We start from the raw sequence: 19,861 nt of genomic DNA on the forward strand, positions 1-19,861 counted from the left end.
CCTCCATAGAAAGGAAATATGTCACAAAGTTTAACAAGTTTTTTTAATATAGATCCACAGAATATTGTGATAAGTGTTTCAGTGTGAACAGGTATGGTATAATAAATTATGGGGTTTATCTATTTTATATTTACTTTCATCATATTTTGCTTTGGTTTTGATACCCTCAAATTCAACCCAAATTTACAACCCTATCATACTTTCATAAATCAGAGTCCATTTTCTGTAGGCTGTTTTTGAACCCAGTCAACGACGGGTACTTTTGCTAGTATATGTATATATATACTTGCATTTGAGCCCGGCGTTTTTTATATTTTGACCCCTATTATGACCCCTTAAAATTTATTTTGGGCTCAAATCAAGTTATTAAGTTAGATCCATGTCCAAGGAACCTATATCTAAAATTTCAAGTGTTTAGACCCAAAATTGTCGGAGGAGTTTGGTAGAGTTCTTAAAGGTCAAATCGTTGAACTTTTACCCCTTAACAGCCAAATTTCTGTCTGAAAACGAATTACACAGATTTTCCCAAATCTCAGTACCCTGTATATCAAATTTCGAGTCTGAGGCATAAAATTGACAAAGTTATTGCGTATGGAAATGTACACAGACAGACACACATACACACACACAGACACGTTCACTTTTATAGATATACTAGCATTTACACCCGGCCTTGCCCGGATGTTTGGATGTGTATGTTGAGCCAAAAAAAAAGCGGTCAATTTTTTTAACTTTGACCCCTATTATGACCCCTTAAAATTTATGGTTTGGGGCGCAAATCAAGTTATTAAGTTAGATCCATGTCCAAGGAACCTATATCTACAATTTCAAGTGTTTAGACCCAAAATTGTCGGAGGAGTTTGATAGAGTTCTCAAAGGTCAAATCGTTGAACTTTTACTCCTTAACAGCCAAATGTCTGGCCGAAAATGAATTACACAGATTTTTCCAAATCTCAGTACCCTGTATATCAAATTTCGAGTCTGTAGACTAAAAATTGACAGAGTTATTGCGTATGGAAATGTACACAGTCAGAGACACAGACACACAAACAGACACACAGACACGTTCACTTTTATAGATAGATAGATAGATAGATAGATAGATAGATAGATAGATTTGTTCAACAAAAATATATACGTATACATAAATATATATAGAAACAATTTTGTGTTTACTATAAACTTTTTTCGCAAATATTATGCAAGTATAAATTATGTAGAATATCTGCATGAATATAATTGCAGGTAATAGTTAACTAAAGATGATTATCCCATTAAAAAACAGAAACAACTAATAGGGAATTAATTAAAATGAATGTTTAAAAGAATATGCAAATTAGCTAGATCGTTTGCTAGTGAATGCAATTCCACAACCAAGATATAAGAAAATTGTATTTTCTTTTTAAATAAATAGAAAAGAGGGTTTTTTTTAATATGAATATCGATACACACAAAAGAAGACCGAATTTATAGGAGTATAGATATATATATATATATATATATATATATATATATATATATATATATACATAAACGCCTGATAATACGAATTCCATGCATTTAAACCCAACGATTATGTATGAGACTAGAATGCGTAAACTTGTGTTAAGCTTAATTGCTGTATATATTTTCTTACCTTACTATATAGTTCTACTCATGTATTGAGTACTACTAAATTAAATACTAAAAATTAATAAAAAAAATTTAATATAACTAGTTATTTAATAAGTTAATATATATATATATATATATATATATATATATATATATATATATATATATACCGCTCTCCCTCAAACCAAGACTGTACCCTAATAAACAAAGTCTCAAACAGCATAGATATAGCACTCTCCCTCGATACTAGGGCACAAATACATGTATTTGGTGACTTCAATGTCCACCACAGTAACTGGCTAGGATTCTCAAATCACACAGACGTAGCTGGTAGCGCCACATATAGCTTCTCTATATCTCATTCCCTATCTCAATTGGTTACATTTCCGACACGTTTCCCAGATCAGCACGATCAACATGCCTCACTTCTAGATCTCTTTCGGACAACGGTTCCCAATGACTGTACAACAAATGCCCACAGCCCACTCGGGAATGCTGATCACGCTGTGATAATGGTAGAAATCAGCCTAAATTCTCGCCCTAAAACTGAAGACCCACTACTCAAAACAACGAGGTATTACAAAAAGGCTGATTGGGAAGCCATCGGGGAGCTCATCAGAGATGCCCCATGGCAAAATATCTTTACTCTTCCAGCGGAACAGTGTGAAAATGAGACAACTGAATGGTTCAAAACTGCTATTGAAGCACATGTTCCCGCACGGAAATACTATAGCAAGCCCCACTCCCCCCAATGGTTTACTTCTGCTTGTGCAACTGCCATTTGTCAAAGGCAGCATGCGTTCCGCAGATTCAACCGACATAAGTCCAGCTAAAATAAACAGAAGTTTATAGAAGCTAGAAATAATTGTAAGAGAGTGATAGAGACAGCTAAGTCAGATTACTCTGAAACCACCAGAAAGCGCATCGAAGCACAGAAATTAGGAACCCGGGATTTTTGGAAAATCTACAACAGCGTAGTTAATAATGGACAGTCAATTATTCCCCCACTAACAAACAATCATGAGGTTGCTTGCACGGCAACTGACAAGGCTAATCTGCTTGCCAGTCGGTTTGCCTCAAACTCCACACTGAACTCGGTACACCACTCACTCCCTGATTTTCCTCTGCGAACAGACGCCACACTTGACGATTTGAAAATCACCCCTTCTCAGGTACATGCTATTATAAAAAACCTAGATACCTCTAAAGCATGTGGACCAGATCTCATCCCGGCTGTGCTATTAAAAAAATGCTCTGCCGAGGTTGCTCCAGTTCTGTCCAAACTTTACAATAAATGCCTTAACGAATCTTGTTTTCCCGACTGCTGGAAAACCGCCTCTGTGGTACCAGTCTTCAAGAATTCTGGTGAAAGAACTGCCCCACTAAATTATCGCCCAATTAGCCTCCTCCCGCTTTTCGCCAAAATATTTGAGTCCTTAGTAAATCAAGTCCTAGTCCAGCACCTAACAGCTGCTAAACTCCTGACTGACAAACAATATGGATTCAGGCAAGCCCGTTCAACAGCAGATATCTTAACTGTAGTTTCTGAACGTATATACCGTTCATTGGATAAAACAGGGGAGGGTAGAGCGGTGGCCCTTGATATATCTAAGGCTTTTGACAGGGTATGGCACGATGGTCTTCTAAGGAAAATTAGATCATATGGAATCACTGGAAGAATTCATAACGTAATTAAATCCTTCTTAAGTAATAGAAAAATCAAAGTTGTCCTCGACGGACGTACATCCAAACAATATGACATAAATGCGGGAGTGCCTCAGGGGTCTATCCTTGGACCTCTATTGTTCCTTATATTCATAAACGACCTCCCTGATAATATTGTTTCGGAGATGGGTATATTTGCCGATGACACCACTCTCTATAACAGATATGAGGGGAAAACAAATGAACACATATCCAAGAAAATGGCAGAAACACTAGAGGATGACCTCCAATCCGTAATGGAATGGGGACAAAAATGGTTGGTCTCATTCAATGCTGCTAAGACTAAGCTTGTTTCCTTCAATAACTACAAGAAACCTTCTCTACCACCAATAGCAATGGCCAAGAACACATTGCCTGAAAGTACTTCTTTTAAACTCCTCGGCCTAACGTTTACAGGGAATATGAACTGGAATAGATACATTGAGAGCATTGCCAAGGCTGCTGCAAGGAAGGTTGGCTCCCTCTACCGTGCGAGAAAACTACTTACGCCTGCCAGTATCCTATACCTCTATAAGGCAACCATTCGCCCATGTATGGAGTACTGTTGTCACATCTGGGCTGGTGCATCTGCTGCTTGTCTCTCGCTCCTGGACAGGGTTCAAAGAAGAGTCGCCAACCTGATAGGTCCTGAACTGTCGTCTAGGCTTCAACCTCTGTCCCATCGACGAGATGTTGCATCCCTCTGCCTGTTCTACAAATACTTTAATGGTGAATGCTCTGACGAACTGCAAACACGTGTACCTCCCCGACGTAACTACCCCCGACAAACCCGACAAGCTACTAAGTCTCATCCCTTTACAGTGGAGATCCCTAGGTGCAAGAAAGCCTTTTACTCCAATAGTTTCTTCCCCAGAACTGCGGGTCTTTGGAACTCCCTTCCGGGATTCTGCTTTCCCAATTGCAATGATATGCAGAAGTTCAAGTGTAATGTTAACAAACATCTTTCTACTCTTCTCCCTTCATAATGACCCCGCTAATTAATTCCCTAATAGTAGCCCCCTGCTTCAAAGTGGCACTGTGCCTTGTTTGGGGTGAAAATTGAATAAATATATATATATATATATATATATATATATATTCAGAATGTGACAAAATGTAATCCTAACCCTAACTCAAATTCTGATCCTAACTTTAACCTTTATTCTAGTCCTAACTCTAACCCTAGCTCTAACTCTTGTTTACAGTCGTTTTGCGGCAATGTTAATCGTTCGACTGACGATCTTTTTGACCATTATCCTCGAATGGCTCACAGACCTTGATAATTGATGATTGTTTTGTTAAAACTAACAACATTTTACCTAAACATACAATTGCATACCTGCTTTTACAATTACATAAAATTTTCTTTTCATTCTATATTTTTTTTTATATTTGGTTTCACGCTAAAAATTGTTTACTGTTTAATTTGCAGGCGTTTCGAAACCACGTAATCAAGGCGTTTTTGGTAACCTCTTGCCCAGTGCCCGTTTGGTCAGCACCACAATCCATGAACCGGACTCAATTAGTGAAGATCACCATATTGCGTCACACATGGTCATGCAGTGGGGTCAGTTCATTGACCACGATATAACCAACACTCCCGTAGATACAGGTAAGTTAGTATTTATTTCCTTCCCATTGAAACAAGAAGTGATACAAGGCTGGAAAGTGAAAAAATAGCTCCTTCAAGGGACATTTGGATCGGATACAGAATTCTTTAATTTGATTGACATTATACGACCAAAAAGTTTTCCAGTTTCTTTTTTTTTTCTTTTTTCTTTCATTTTTCGTTTTTTTTTTTTTTTTTTGCTTTGTTTTTTGTTTGTTTGTTTGTTTGTTTTTTGTTACGAAAAACACCCGTCTAGCTGAAACCACTGTCAAAGATTTTCCCCACTCTTTATCTGTGCCTAAATCAAAACGTAGATACCATGAACAAAGCTTCTTTCTTAGAACTGCACGCCTGTGGAACTCTGTTCCGTCTGCTTGCTTCCCACCTGACTACAACCTGGATGTCTTCAAGTCCAACGTAAACAAATTCCTGATGAACCGCCCCCTCAAGTAGACATTTTTATTAAACCCCCACACTAACGTACTGTACATGCAATAACCCTTATCCCTGAGTGGCTTCCGGGCCTTGATAAACGGTGATCACCTTGTAAAAAAAAAACATATAAATGTTATAAAGCCGGTTTAAATTTATTTTAGTTTTTCTGTATTAGTTTAAAACCTATATTTTATTCATAACTGCATTGATTCATGTTGTGTTTTTTTATCCGAAGATTGTGTGTATTTTTAGTGGCTTTCCATTTTTTTTTTTTTTTTTCTTTTATTACATTTTCACCCCAAACAAGGCAAATTGCCACTTTGGTGTAGGGGGCTACTATCAGGGGCAACAACTACTGGGGTACTATGTAGGGATTTGGGCAGCAAGGTGTCGGTTCACGTTACACTTGAACTTCTGCACGTCAGTACTGTTGGGGAAGCAGGGACCTGGAATGGAATTCCAGAGTCTTGCGGTTCTGGGGAAGAAACTATTGGAGTAAAAAGATCTTTTACATCTAGGGACCTCTACAGTGTGGGGGTGGGATCTAGTAGCCTGTCGGGTTTGTCGAGGGTGCTCGCGTCGTGGGGGCACAAGTGATTGCAGTTCATCAGAGCATTCACCACTAAAATACTTGTAGAACAGGCAGAGGGATGCAACATTTCGTCGATGGGACAGAGGCTGAAGCTTAGATGCCAGTTCAGGGCCTATCAGATTTGCGACTCTCTTTTGAACCTTGTCAAGGAGCGAGAGACTAGTAGCAGATGCACCAGCCCAGATGTGGCAGCAATACTCCATACATGGGCGAATGGTGGCCTTATAGAGGTACAGGATACTTTCGGGTGTTAGTAGTTTTCTAGCACGGTAGAGAGAGCCCACCTTTCTTGCAGCGGCCCTGGCAATGCCTTCAATGTAATTGTTCCAACTCATGTTTCCTGTGAACGTTAGGCCAAGGAGTTTGAAAGATGGACTCTCAGATAAAGAGTCGTTGGCCATTGCTATTGGTGGTAGAGAGGGTTTCTTGTAATTATTGGATGAAACTTGTTTAGTCTTGGCAGCATTGAACGCGACCAACCACTTTTGTCCCCATTCCACTACAGATTGGAGGTCTTCCTCTAGTGTTTCTGCCATTTCTTTAGAAATGTGTTCATTCGTCTTCCTGTCGTGTCTGCCATAGAGTGTAGTGTCATCAGCATATATACCCATCTCAGAGGCAATGTTGTCGGGGAGGTCATTTATGAATATCAGGAACAATAGAGGTCCAAGGATATAACCCTGGGGCACTCCCGCATTTATATCATATTGTTTAGATGTGCGACCGTCGAGGACTACCTGGATTTTTCTCTTATCTAAGAAGGATTTAATTATGTTAAGTATTCTACCAGTGATACCGTATGATCTGATTTTACTGAGGAGACCCTCATGCCATACCCTGTCAAAAGCCTTAGATATATCTAGAGCTACCGCTCTGCCTTCCCCCGCTTTGTCCAGTGATTGGTATATACGTTCAGAGATCACGGTGAGGATGTCTGCTGTGGATTAATATACACGATTTATTAAATTCTCATTTATACGTGATATGATTATGTGTGATATGATTATGCGTGATATGATTATGTGTAGTCTATTATGCGTGATATGAGTTAAACTTTTGTTCAACTAATGATAATAAAAAAATGACAAAAAAAAACAAATTCCGAATTCAAATAAAATTAGATAGAAGAGAATATTTATTTTTCAGTCAATGAGAATGGCTTAGATTTAGAGTAAGGTAAGGTTAGGTAATCAATGAGAAGGACTAAACAAATTTCTTAAAAAATTAATCGTTAAATATTTGGCAGTAAGTCGCTTGGAGCTTTTTCTCACACTATATATAAGAATTATATTCTCTTCTGTCTAGAATATTCAGCAACGCATCATCATGATCGCACAGGACAGTGTTTATTAACTGCATCGTGGTGGGTTCCTAACTAGAGCAGGCAATCAATCGATTTGATTGAAAATTTGGCTATTTCTTCGATTTCAATGACAATAAAAATATGGGTGTGTCACATACATTGATCATCATTCGATCCCTGGCAACGTCGGATCTCCCTGATAGTTTCTAATAAAACCATTAAAAATCCGTTAAATATTTGGCAGTAAGACGCCTGAGGTCTTATCTCACATTATATACCGACTATATTCTACTCGTTCTAGAATTGGATTTGTCTGGCGCTTACCTTCAGGTTAAAGTCAGTGAAGAATGTTCGAAGTACCTGACAATAAACATGCATAAAGCAATTTTTAAACTGAATCGTCTTCCTTTTGAATTGAAGGTAGCTCCAAGCATATTCCAGTAAATAATAGACACAATGTTGGTTGGTATGGAATGTGCAGTCGCATATTTGGATGATATTTTGATTAAAAGCGAAAATTGGACGGAACACATAATGCATATTATAGCAGTATTTCAAAGAATTGAAGAATACCGGTTTCAAGCTGAGTGCTGAAAATGCGATTTTATCTGAAGAACATAAAATATTTAAGGCAGACCATTAACAGTAAAGAATGAAGACCAAACCAATAAAATTTAAAACAATAAAGGACATATATATTATTTAATTGGAATTCATTATTGAGATGAGCATTATTTATTAATGTATTTATTGCGGACTATTGTCCTCATCTTTTCTTAGTTATTCTTTCACGGCGTTTCGGCCAATTATTCCTCTGGCCTTCGTCCGGTGGTAACCGCGATGGGATAGGAAATGCAATTAGGAGATTCGAAGTTCCTATCCCATCACGGTTACCACCTGACGAAGGCCAGATGAATAGTTGGACGAAACGTCGTGAAACAACATCTAAGAAAGATGACGATAATCATCCGCAATAAATAAATTAATAAAAAACAGACCCGCACCTGATAATTCGTCATCATGAAGGCATAGGACAACCATCAGATAACAACTATTTGTTATTCTATACTAATTTAAGGCTTGCTTTTTATTTTATATCATTTATAAATGTGCTGAACTACTGTGATAGGCCCATTCAATTATCATGTCTATTGCCTATTTCAGTGACGCCACGTCTTTCCAGCTTTTCATCATCTGCATGGGAAGTGACGGTGGTCTAGTGGTAACGACACGGACTGACGACTTGAATGTTTCATGTTCGAATCCAGTTCGTTCCACAGAAATCACTCTCACTTAAAATATTGGCAACCTTCTTGTGGTCTCCCCCCACCCCTGTAAGTACCCGATATCTTTCTAGAAAGAATTCTGACTAGAAAATTGTCGAGGAAACCAAGGCCAACAATAGAATTTTGGGATTCATACCATATGAGTATCATTATCTGCGTCATTTGCCAACTATGCATGACCGACCACATGTAACAAAGCATGACACGTGTGCAAATGACCAAGTCAATCCGTGAGGTGACGTTATAGATGAGGGAGAGAAGGGAAAGAAAAGCGGAGATAAAACAGTCACCACGTGGCGAGGACCGAAAACGCACCAACTGGTGTGAGTTATGCGTGTAGTCAGTGGGGATGCGAGAGATTTTTAAGCACGTGTCGAAACAGCAGGGTTTTGTTAATTACGTGGCGACCTAATAGACTTTTAAAACAAGATGCAATGCGTTGTTTTAGAAAGTACCATTTTTATTTCAACTGAAAAAGTCAAGGGGAATTTCTTTCCTTTTTTGTTCCTTTGCGACTGTCTCTGCATACAACGTGTGGGTCCGTGTTTACATGTAACGATAAACACATGACTTTCTTTTTTTTTAATCTTTTTTATTTTCGTATGGTTTCACCGAACTTTGAATGAAAACGTTATTAAATGGTGTTTAAATTAATATATATTGCAGGTTTTCAACATTCAGACATTTCGTGTTGTATTGATGATATTCCAGAAGATGTGCGCAAAAAATTGACTTTTGATCTTAGAAATAGGTAAGCATATCATGTTTTTTTATTGTATTGAGTTAAAAAGGCAAGAAAAATTGGCTTAATTTCATCTCCAACCGTATATATATATATATATCAAAGAAAAGCCAGAGTATGTGCTAATTTTTCGACTGGATTAAATGACTGTTTGAAAGACCATGCATATCCTCTATCATCTCCAGTATATATTAACTGAATTAAACGGGGGTAGTGTTTGCAAGGATGGATTTTTCTGGAGCTCAACTTCAGGTTAAAAACAGTGAAGAATGTTCGAAGTATCTGATAACATGCATAAAGCAATTTTTAAACTAAATCATCTTCCTTTTGGATTGAAATATTGTTAAATAGTTGGGGATTCATATTGGAGACATGTATAACAGGGACTCAAAACAAGGGATGATAATGACATTTATAACAGAGAGAGGCATTTATATGCTTGGTACATCATGACGACTGTGATGATAATTCTTTTATCATATTATGATATAGAGCTGAGACATTTATACAGTTCTTGTTAACACAAAGGAGGGGACACATTAATTGAGGGGGGTTATACAATTTTCATTTATGATGATGATGAACACATTTACCTTTCAGTTGTAATGCCGACACGAAGACAAACAAAATATAAGTGGTGATTTCTTTATTCGTCAGCCGTCCGATTGATGATGTCAGGAATTCAAGACTTTTTGACTACATGGTCTATTCTTCTACCTTCGCCTCTAAGGACATCAGCTCCACTCTCTCTCTCTCTCTCTCTCTCTCTCTCTCTCTCTCGGGCTGTGAATGTGACACTCTCTCTAACTTCGACCCCATCTCAATATATTGAGAATCTCCTTTGTTTATGACGTCAGAGATGTGGTATTAACCAACATGACTAAATTTCACATGGATTTTACATGTGTCTGTCCAAAAATACTTTTGCCAAACAAAGAATACCCAATTTTAATTGTTCAATATCTAACCTATTTTTAATCATTATTAATAAAATCGCATTGTCCATTCTTTTAACTGACATATTTAATATCCAGTTATTTCTAAAAGAATGGAAAATCGCTCTTTTTCTGACATAGTTTTTTAACGAGTTTATCTGAAGAACATAAAATATTTAAGGGACGCAACACATAATGCATATTAGAGCAGTATTTCAGCGAATTGAAGAATAAGCTGAGTGCTGAAAAATGCGAGTTTCTGTGAAGAGCATAAAATATTTAAGGTAGATCATTAACAGTAAAGAATGCAAACCAAACAAAATAAGGGGTTAAGAAAATAAAGAGCATGCCCACACCTGATAATGTTGCTAAACTCCAGGCTCTCTTGGGATTAGTAAATTACTACAGCATTTATATCCCAAAAGTATATGATACGAGAGCTTCGTTAAGTAATATAATAAAGGGGGGTACAAAGATATTATCAGAAGAATAGGAACAGACTTGGAAAAAAATATATTTGTTAGCAGACCAATCGTTACCGCAATATCGACTCGAAAAGGAAAAGTATTGTGGCAGCAGATGCTGGTAAAAATTCAGTCGTGGTCAAAGATAGATGTCCCGTGGAGTCGATTGTATATCGATTATGCAGGGTCTATAAATGGATCGTATTACTTGGTCATTGTAGACAGTTTGACTAAGTGGCTTGAATTTAAAGAATTCTGTAAATCATTCTCCATTGATCACGGGACAATGCCAGTATATCAACCAATATCAAACGGACTGGCTGAAATATTATAAACACAATCAAACGAGCACTGACGAGTAATCAATGCGTGAGCACTAGTGAAAGAAATATTCGGAAAATTACCCCAAACACGAATACGACGTTACATTTATCGCGCGCAGAGTTTGTAAGAAAAACGCTGTGTTTGATAGATTGTTGCTGATTTCGGCGAAGGGACAATAAAAAAAGAAAAACAAATGACTAAAGTTTATAACCCAGGAACAAATTTTTTTTGTTGTTTTTTGTTTTTTTTGGGGGGGGCGGGGTCAAGAAATTTAAGGTTGAAAAAATGTATTAGGGAGAAGGAATAGTAACCAAAAAATGAAGCAAATCATATATGACATAAAAGGAGACATATTTCCATACAAAAGATATTTGAATCAACAACAGAGTTCATGGAAAATATAAAAAGATTTCAATGGAGGTTCTGTATATGTTTGAAATCCCTGCCCCGATGAGTAAGTATTCTTTAACTTGAAGTCGAGGCCAAAGGTAATCGTGTACCGAACAGGATTAAGAAAAGACTTTGAAAAATAAAATTATGTCCAGATCCTAAAAAGATAAAACATTAAACTTAAATTTAGCTCGAGATGTAATGAATATGCGTGGATTGCGATAGAACATATGATTTTGACTAAAGTTAACGCCTTAAATAGCCTAACATCACAAGTGCATTTAAGAAGATTTATAGCTAAAAGCCCGGCAAAATCAACAGTAGGTTCTTTGATATGACCGGGGCATGTTTGAGATGAATGTTTCCGATTAGAGTACAATTGAACCATAAATTTTAATTCAAGCAATTATATAAAATAATTTTATAAAATCAAGAGTAGGTTCTCTACAGTGCAATGTAAACTCAATGTATTGTGGACTAAGTCACTGCGGGGAAACATGTGAAGCTTCCTCCCTCTAAATCACGGTGCGTCCCTAAATACAGCATGCAATTATTCGATTTGATTGAAAAATGGACGATTTCATCAATTTCGGTGACGATAAAATATGGAAGTGTGAAACATTCGTTAGTCCTCATTCAATCCCGGATAACGTCGTGTCTCCCCGCTAGTATATATATATAAATATATACATATGTATGTATGTATGTATGTATGTATGTGCGTGTCCATAGATATACATATCAACAACCATACGGGCCTAAATATATAGCCATGCAAAACTTGTTTCTTACTATTTAAAACTTAGTATATGCATACTATATTTGATAATTCTATTATATGATCAAAACAGATGTACCCGGCCACGCATTGCTGTGGCTCAGTTTGTTAAAAGTGAACACATTCCTCAAGAAAAATTTCATTTTGTATTGTTTATTTACTTTTAATATTTTCTGCAATTTTTTTTCCTCAAAAGAAGATTCCTTTTTTACCATAAATTGTTAGGGAAAAGGTTTGGGTTTTTTTTTTTCAGGAAAACTTACACTTTTTTTTTTAAATTCTTTTTGCAAATGGAATTTTTATTATAAAAATATTTTTCAAGAGAAAAGTATTTTTTGCCAACAGATGTTAAGAAAAATAAACAGAAAAAATACTTCCATCATTAATTAATTAATTAATTATGCAAAAAAATAAATAAAATGTTGATTTAGTGTTTCAACATTTAAACAACGCTCGATTGAATCCGGTGATTGCTGGTCGAACCCTAACCATAAATAGAATCGGGGGGGGGTAAAATTCTGCATGAGTACAATTCTTGTGTTCAATTTTTGAAGTGGGCTATCAGCGATTGCAAACTAAAAAATGTAACTAAAATGCGAAAATTTCAACAATAAAATAATTTTAATAAGTGCTCAGCTTCTAATAAAAATACTCCGTTTTAATTTTTTTTTTTAATTCTGCCCCCCAACGAATATAATCCAAAGAATAACGCTTCATTGTCGAAATTGGAGACGCCATTTTATTTAACGCACCTTCTGTACAAGTCCTGGTTAGACTATGGCCGAAGCATGAAAAAAGAATAACGAAAAGTTTAAACTCTAGAACGATTGCCTTTGAAAAATAAAATAAAATAAATAAATAAACAACCCAGTTCCCCGTAAAAAAAAAGAAAAAACAATCATTTAAATTAATTTTTTATTGACCTTTCAGAGTTGCTTTAATTCAAAATAACGTTTCCAATGATTTATTTGTTCTGAAAAAACTATTTTATAAAACGCCAATGTTGCTTTCATTACCAAATTGTTTTATTGAAATTGAATGTTCCCTATGTTAAGAACTGGTTTCGGAATAGACACCGTTAATCTTGTCAGCATACCTGAAAACCTATAGAAGTTGACATGTGTAATGTGAACGATGGGTTTTACGTAATGTGATAATGTACCGAATTGAAAAGGGAAAGAAAAGTCAATTTCCGTTCCATTTTTACCACAATATGCTAATTAAAAAAAAGAAAAGAAAAAGAATCACCAAGAAAAGGAGAGAATAGTTTTATTTTTTCCTAGTGTAATAATGTTTCGAAGAAAATTGTAAATAAGCAATGTATAATTAGGCGTGGTGCGTTTCACGCAATAGGAAGCATTTTAGTTTTTGTATACAGCTACAAAACACGAAATCGGTGTGCGTTCGTATTAGTCCCTCGTGAACTATGAAGCGGCGGTGTATATGGGGAGCAGGGAAGGAGGAATTAAATAAGGAGAAAAGATTTTACAACTTCCATTGATTCTTACAGGTTTTGGCAGTGAACTCGCATCAGAAAAAATATAGGAATGTACGATTATCGAGCAAGTGTAGAGATAATAGGCTTATAGCACACCTCAGATAATGTGCTGCAGTTTGTGCATATTACATTTGCATGAAATGTCTTGAGTTTTAATCCTATTAAGGTCAAACATACAGGGGAAAAATGAATTAATTTTTATTATATAGTGTTGCAATATTTTGGACTGGTAATGGGGTATGATCCCATACAGTCGGACGATTCTATTTATAAACGATGCTGCTTAGAACTGACGAATCAAATTAATTCACGTTCTGCTACCAACCAATCAGAAACCAGAATTGCTTCATAAATATTAAACCTTTTCTGGAGCAATTTCACATGTTCTTTTCCCGGATTTCGACACGGTAAGAATATTTTGTTCTGTGGAACTGTCTACTACAAACAAGTCACCTCCCAGGACTTCTAGAGGTTATGGGCCCAGCGTACGTTTTTATTTCGATGGATCCGATTCAAAATTCGAATTGTGGCAAGTTAAATTTCTGGGATATCAACGAATCCATAATCTACACAAAGTACTACAAACACAACCTGAAAACAGAAACGACCCCAACTTTAAGCCACAAAATCATTTTTGTAGAACTAGCTGACGGGAGTCGAGTCAATGATATCGTTTTGAAAAGAGGCAATGCGAAAATCTAGCTAAAGAACAATAAAGGTGAACTGTGTTTCTGTATTCTAGAAAACGCTCTTCTAATCCCAAAATTTAAACAAAATATATTTTCTGTACAAGCTGCCACAAAACAAGGTGCAAATATAAACTTTAGCCCCAATAAATCAAAACTGGTATACCCGAATGGAACTGTATTCGACATTAAAGAAAATGGAAGACTATATTATTTAAATAGCGTAGTCCCATCAAAAACCGCCTGCCATGATCTACAGACATGGCATAAAATTCTTGGACACTGCAATATTCCTGATATCAAAAAGTTGCCGACTGTAGTTGATGGAATGCAAATACAAACATCAAAAACCTTCAACTACGACGTCTGTACGCAAGGGAAAATGACAAACTATCAAAACAAGATACCAGACAAAAAGGCCAAAAAAATCCTATCAATGGCGGATTGTGACTTAAACGGTCCCGTATAACCGATGGCCAGAGAACATTATAGATATGTGTTGAATTTCGTAGATGACCATTCAGGTTTAATAATGGTTTACTTTTAAAGAACAAATCTGATACCCTGCTAGCAACTAAGAAATATCTGGCCGACATGGCCCCCTATGGTGAAATCAAGTGTATTCGCTCTGACAACGGTACGGAATTTACCAATAAAGATTTTGAACTTTTACTAATTAACCATCATATCAGGAATGAAACATCAGCTCCTAGATCGCCACACCAAAACGGGACTGCTGAACGTGCGTGGCGGACACTTTTTGAAATGGCAAGATGCCTACTCATTGAATCAAAACTCTCTAAAAACCTCTGGACGTATGCACTTATGACGGCAGCCTATATACGCAACAGGCGCTTTAACAAAACACTATCTAAAACTCCATATGAATCTTTCTACGGTAAAAAAAAAACAAATTTAAGCAGAATGTATATATTTGGTTCGCATAGATAGATAAAAAGAGTAAATTGAATATTAAAGCCACCAGAGGTATATTTCTTGGATACGATAAAAACAGTCCAGCCAATTTAATATCTTTCCCCGAAAAAAATAAAATAAAAAGAATCCGGTGTGTAAAATTCACAGACACGTTTAATTTTACAGATGAAAACCCGTCATATGAAGAGGATGAAATTATATTACCTTAAATAATTAGAACAAACGAAAACAATAAAAAATGACGGAGACGAGAGTGTCCATCATGATGATGATGATGATGATGATGATGATGATGATGATGATGATGATGATGATGATGATGATGAAGTCGAAAGATATCCGAAAAGAAATAGAAGACGACCCGATTTTTTTGTGGTCGACAATATAAAGGATTATCAAATCGACTATTGCTATTCAATGGAAAATGCGCCAAAAAGCTTCAACGAAGCAATTAATTCAGAACATTGTGATGAATGGAAAATTGCCATGAAAAAAGAAATAGATGCCTTAACCGAAAATGATACCTATACGGTAGTGCCTCTCCCAAGAGATAAACATGTTATTTCTACCAGATGGGGCTTTACAAAAAAGAGTACAGCATCAGGCGTAGAACAGTACAAAGCAAGATTTGTTGCTAAGGGGTGCTCTCAGATTTACGGTAAACAATACTTTTCTACGTTTTCACCGACCACAAACCTAACGACAATCAGAATTTTAATGCAAGTTGCATCACAATATAACCTAAACATCCATCAAATGGACGTAAAAAATGCTTATTTGAATGTCCCAGTAGACTGTGAAATTTATATTACCCCTCCAGAGGGATTTATAAAGAAGATAGAAGAGATTTATAAAGAGGATAGAAGAGATAATATCAAAGTTTACACATGTAAACATTCGCTGGTTTTTTTGTTGTTTATTAGAGAGATTATCTCGGTGTATCGTGTCAATATCGACATCTAAACTACTGTGCAGTTTCATAAAATTCAGTCATAAACTTGAACTAAATCTAGAATAAACATATGCTGAACAAGTTCGCAATATATATATATATATATATATATATATATATATATATATATATATATATATATATATATATATATATCATGAGAATAATAGGAATAGTATTCCGACCAGATAGAGAGATAAAAAAGGAAGAAACGTTTCATTTTTATTGCGAGGCTTCCTCTGGATGAATTAAATTAGGAAAACAAAACACCAATACAAATATTTGAAAATATATCGTTGATGTAATAAAACGAAAAAAGTCGTTGGAAATTCAATAGGGGGGGGCATAGCGTTGTGAAAGAGAGTAATATTTTTTATAACGTCATATAACCGTTAATATATTTAAAACATATGGTGCAATTCATATTCTTTTTGGAACAAATATGTCCGTTATAATTCAAATATGGATGTGTATTTGAAATAAATTCGGTTGGTCATAAACATGTGAAGAAGATAATAATGTCTATATTTTTTAAGTGCGTGAATATAGATAAAACTTATTGTTCTCTTTTTATTATTATTATTATTATTATTATTATTATTATTATTATTACTATTACTACTACTACTACTACTACTATTACTACTATTATTATTTTGGCTGCGACGAAAAAAAGATTTTTTTTCTTTCGGGGTGGTTTGTTTACATTAGTTGTCCACGAGTAGTAAGAAAAAAAATGACGATAGATAATTGACGCATGTGTGTTTAGACATGACATTGAAAATGCAACGAAAAAGTTTTTCTCCTTGTTTTTTGGAAATTGTGTTTTTTGTTTTGTTTTATTTCTTTTTTGAGTATATTTCGCTGATTATTTAACGATATAACGGTATGTTTCATTGCGACAGTGAGGACGTTTTAAAAGTTTTGGGGAACGAAGATTGTTCAGCGTTCGTTAGGTCACCATTTGAAGAAATATCACGTCGGGGTCACCACTTGTTGGAGACAGGACGTCTGCAGTGTGTTAGACGATCCCGTCCCCATGTATATATGGTGAATGGATGTATTTAATGGTAGAGGAATTGAAAAGACAAAAGGTCGCATAATGAAGACGAAAATATACCGTTATATATCAACGAAACAACTGCAATTTTATTGCATAAATATACAGGAAAGAATGATAGAAGAAATAGAATTCATGAAAGATGAGTAACGTTACTTGCGGTTGACTGGCTAGTCAGGACGCGGTGGTGGCTTATGGCTCCACCGGAACGGTGATTGTCACATGTTGACTGTTTGAGCGTTCAGCAGAAAAGAGGGTGAAATATGAGAAACAGGAAGTGACGTAGCTAGGTCGCTCTCCTGAGTTAAAGGGCGAGTTTTCAACTCCCACAAATATTCTGCGTAGCTTAATTACTATATATATTTTCATAACTTAGTGTATATATATATATATATATATATATATATATATATATATATATATATATATATATATATATATATATATACTAGACGGGAGAGTGTTTTTTAACTATTCTGTGCTTTCAACTAATAATTTTATACTAATAAAAAGATATCGTGAAATTATAAAAAAAAAATAAAAAGATATTGTGAAAGTTGAATTTAACTTGAAAAAAAAACGACATTGTAGCCGGAGCCTATTTGGCAATAAGGTCCGATTCGTATACGTTAGTCGATTCAAGTTTTGTTTTTGCTTTTTTTTTTACCGTAAATTGTTAGGTTAAAGTTTTTTGTTTCTTTGTTTTTTTTCCTTTTCAAGAAAACCTTTTTTAACAAAATTGAAAGTACACTTTTTTTGTTTTACAGAAGTTGTTTTTATATAAGAAAATATGAATGCTTTTTCTTTATTAAAGAAAATGTTAGGTGAAATACCGAAAAGTTTCTACCAAGAAAACCGTTATTTTTTCAGCCATTCTTACCATGGGGAAGGGATGGTGTTTTGTAACTATTCTATTTAAACGAACAATTTATTAAAAAGACAAAAGGTAAATTTTCACATTAGGTCCATCTCCACCATTTTTAACATGGATAGGTTGGGGTGTTTATTCCGAAAGCCGTTCTTAACATAGGAAGAATGGTGGTATTTATTCTAAAAGCCGTTTTTACATGGGAGGTTAGGGTTGTTTATTCCGAAAGTCGTTCTTAATATGGGGAGGTTGGGAATGTTTATTCATGGCCGCCAGTGAATTATAGTGCATAGTACAGGTCTTTATATCTCAAAAATGACTTGCCTCTGCAAATTTTAAATGAGATTTTCTTATTTAGCATTGTTGAAAACCTTTAAAAGTAGCCATTTTAAAGAAAATTTTGGAGGTGGACCTAATGTAAAAAAAAAAATACAAAAAAGATATCGTGAAATTTAAATTTAACTTGGAAAAACTATTTTAAAATAGCGCGGTACCAAAAATAAAAATAGACAGAAAAATACACCCTCCGGGTTTGTACTTGCACAAAGATTTGAAAAAGTTGTCAACAAAAACAAATATATAACAACTAAATGTTTCCGAAGGCAAGATAAGTTACTTTTCTACCTAACTGGATAATTTTTAGTGCTTTTATTGGGTTTGTATTACTGTACACATAGATTCGAAAAAGTTGTCAAAAAAACAAATGTATAACAAATATTATCAAAGGCAAGATAAGTTACTTTTCTACCAGACTGTATTATTTTGTAGTGTTTTCATTTAATGTAAAATTTTTATTCGACTCGAAAAACACAGCGTTTACCGCTATATTTGAAAATTAAAAATGGCGGCAGACTCTGTGTTAAACACGTTAAGTTTGGGAAAATGAGTTAAAACTAAAAAAAAACTATACAAAATACTGTTTAAAAAAACACCGAATATATGTCAGCCTATGTCACGGTAACATATATTGAGTGAGTTCCTGACAGTATTTCTATAGTTTTTTAGTTTTAACTCATTTTCCCAAACTTAACGTGTTCAACACAGTCTGCCGCCATTTGTATTTTTCAAATATATCGATAAACACTACATGTTTTCGAACCGATTAAACATTTTACACTAAATAAAAATACTACAATCTTATCCAGTTAGGTAGAAAAGTAATTTATCTTGCCTTTGATAAAATTTATTTGTCATATATTTATTTTTCGACAACTTTTTCGTATCTGTGTTTAATAGTACAACCCTGTTTTATTTGATGTAATGTTTAGTCGGCTCGAAAAACATTGTTTATCGGTGTATTTGAAAAATACAAATAGTGGCGGACACTGTTGATCACGTTAAAACATTTGCAAATTTGCTTTTCCTGACACGTGAAAATCAGTGTATAAGCAGAACCCTCATACCCACTCTCCTATACAATCTACAGTTCCAGTAAAATTATGACCCACTTTAATCATTTCAGACTTATACCCAGTTGTTAATCAATTTTTGAATAATCTCCAAATAGATATATATTATTCCTTAATTGGAATTTTTTATTTTGAGATGAGCATTTTTATGTTAATTTTTATTTTTTTATTTCGGACTATTAGTCTCATCTTTATTAGTTGTTGTTTGTTTGTTTTTATTGGTTCACAACGTTTCGGTCAACTTCCTCTGGCCTTCGTCAGGTGGTAACCGCGACG

The 19,861-nt window shown here is 35.1% G+C and overlaps 1 protein-coding gene across 1 annotated transcript in view; it reads left to right on the top strand.

The window, feature by feature from the left end:
- Positions 1 to 19,861, top strand: part of LOC145283500 (salivary peroxidase/catechol oxidase-like) — a 94,248-nt gene that overhangs the window by 22,976 nt on the left and 51,411 nt on the right. Inside the window, exons 5-6 of the mRNA XM_080132325.1 lie at positions 4,751 to 4,930; positions 9,210 to 9,294. Of these exons, the coding sequence (XP_079988451.1) occupies positions 4,751 to 4,930; positions 9,210 to 9,294 (265 nt within the window). The remainder of the gene's footprint in view (positions 1 to 4,750; positions 4,931 to 9,209; positions 9,295 to 19,861) is intronic.

Source organism: Euprymna scolopes, chromosome 8, assembly GCF_053919585.1.
Source record: "Euprymna scolopes isolate OS-2025 chromosome 8, ASM5391958v1, whole genome shotgun sequence".
Classification (NCBI taxonomy): Eukaryota; Metazoa; Mollusca; class Cephalopoda; order Sepiida; family Sepiolidae; genus Euprymna; species Euprymna scolopes.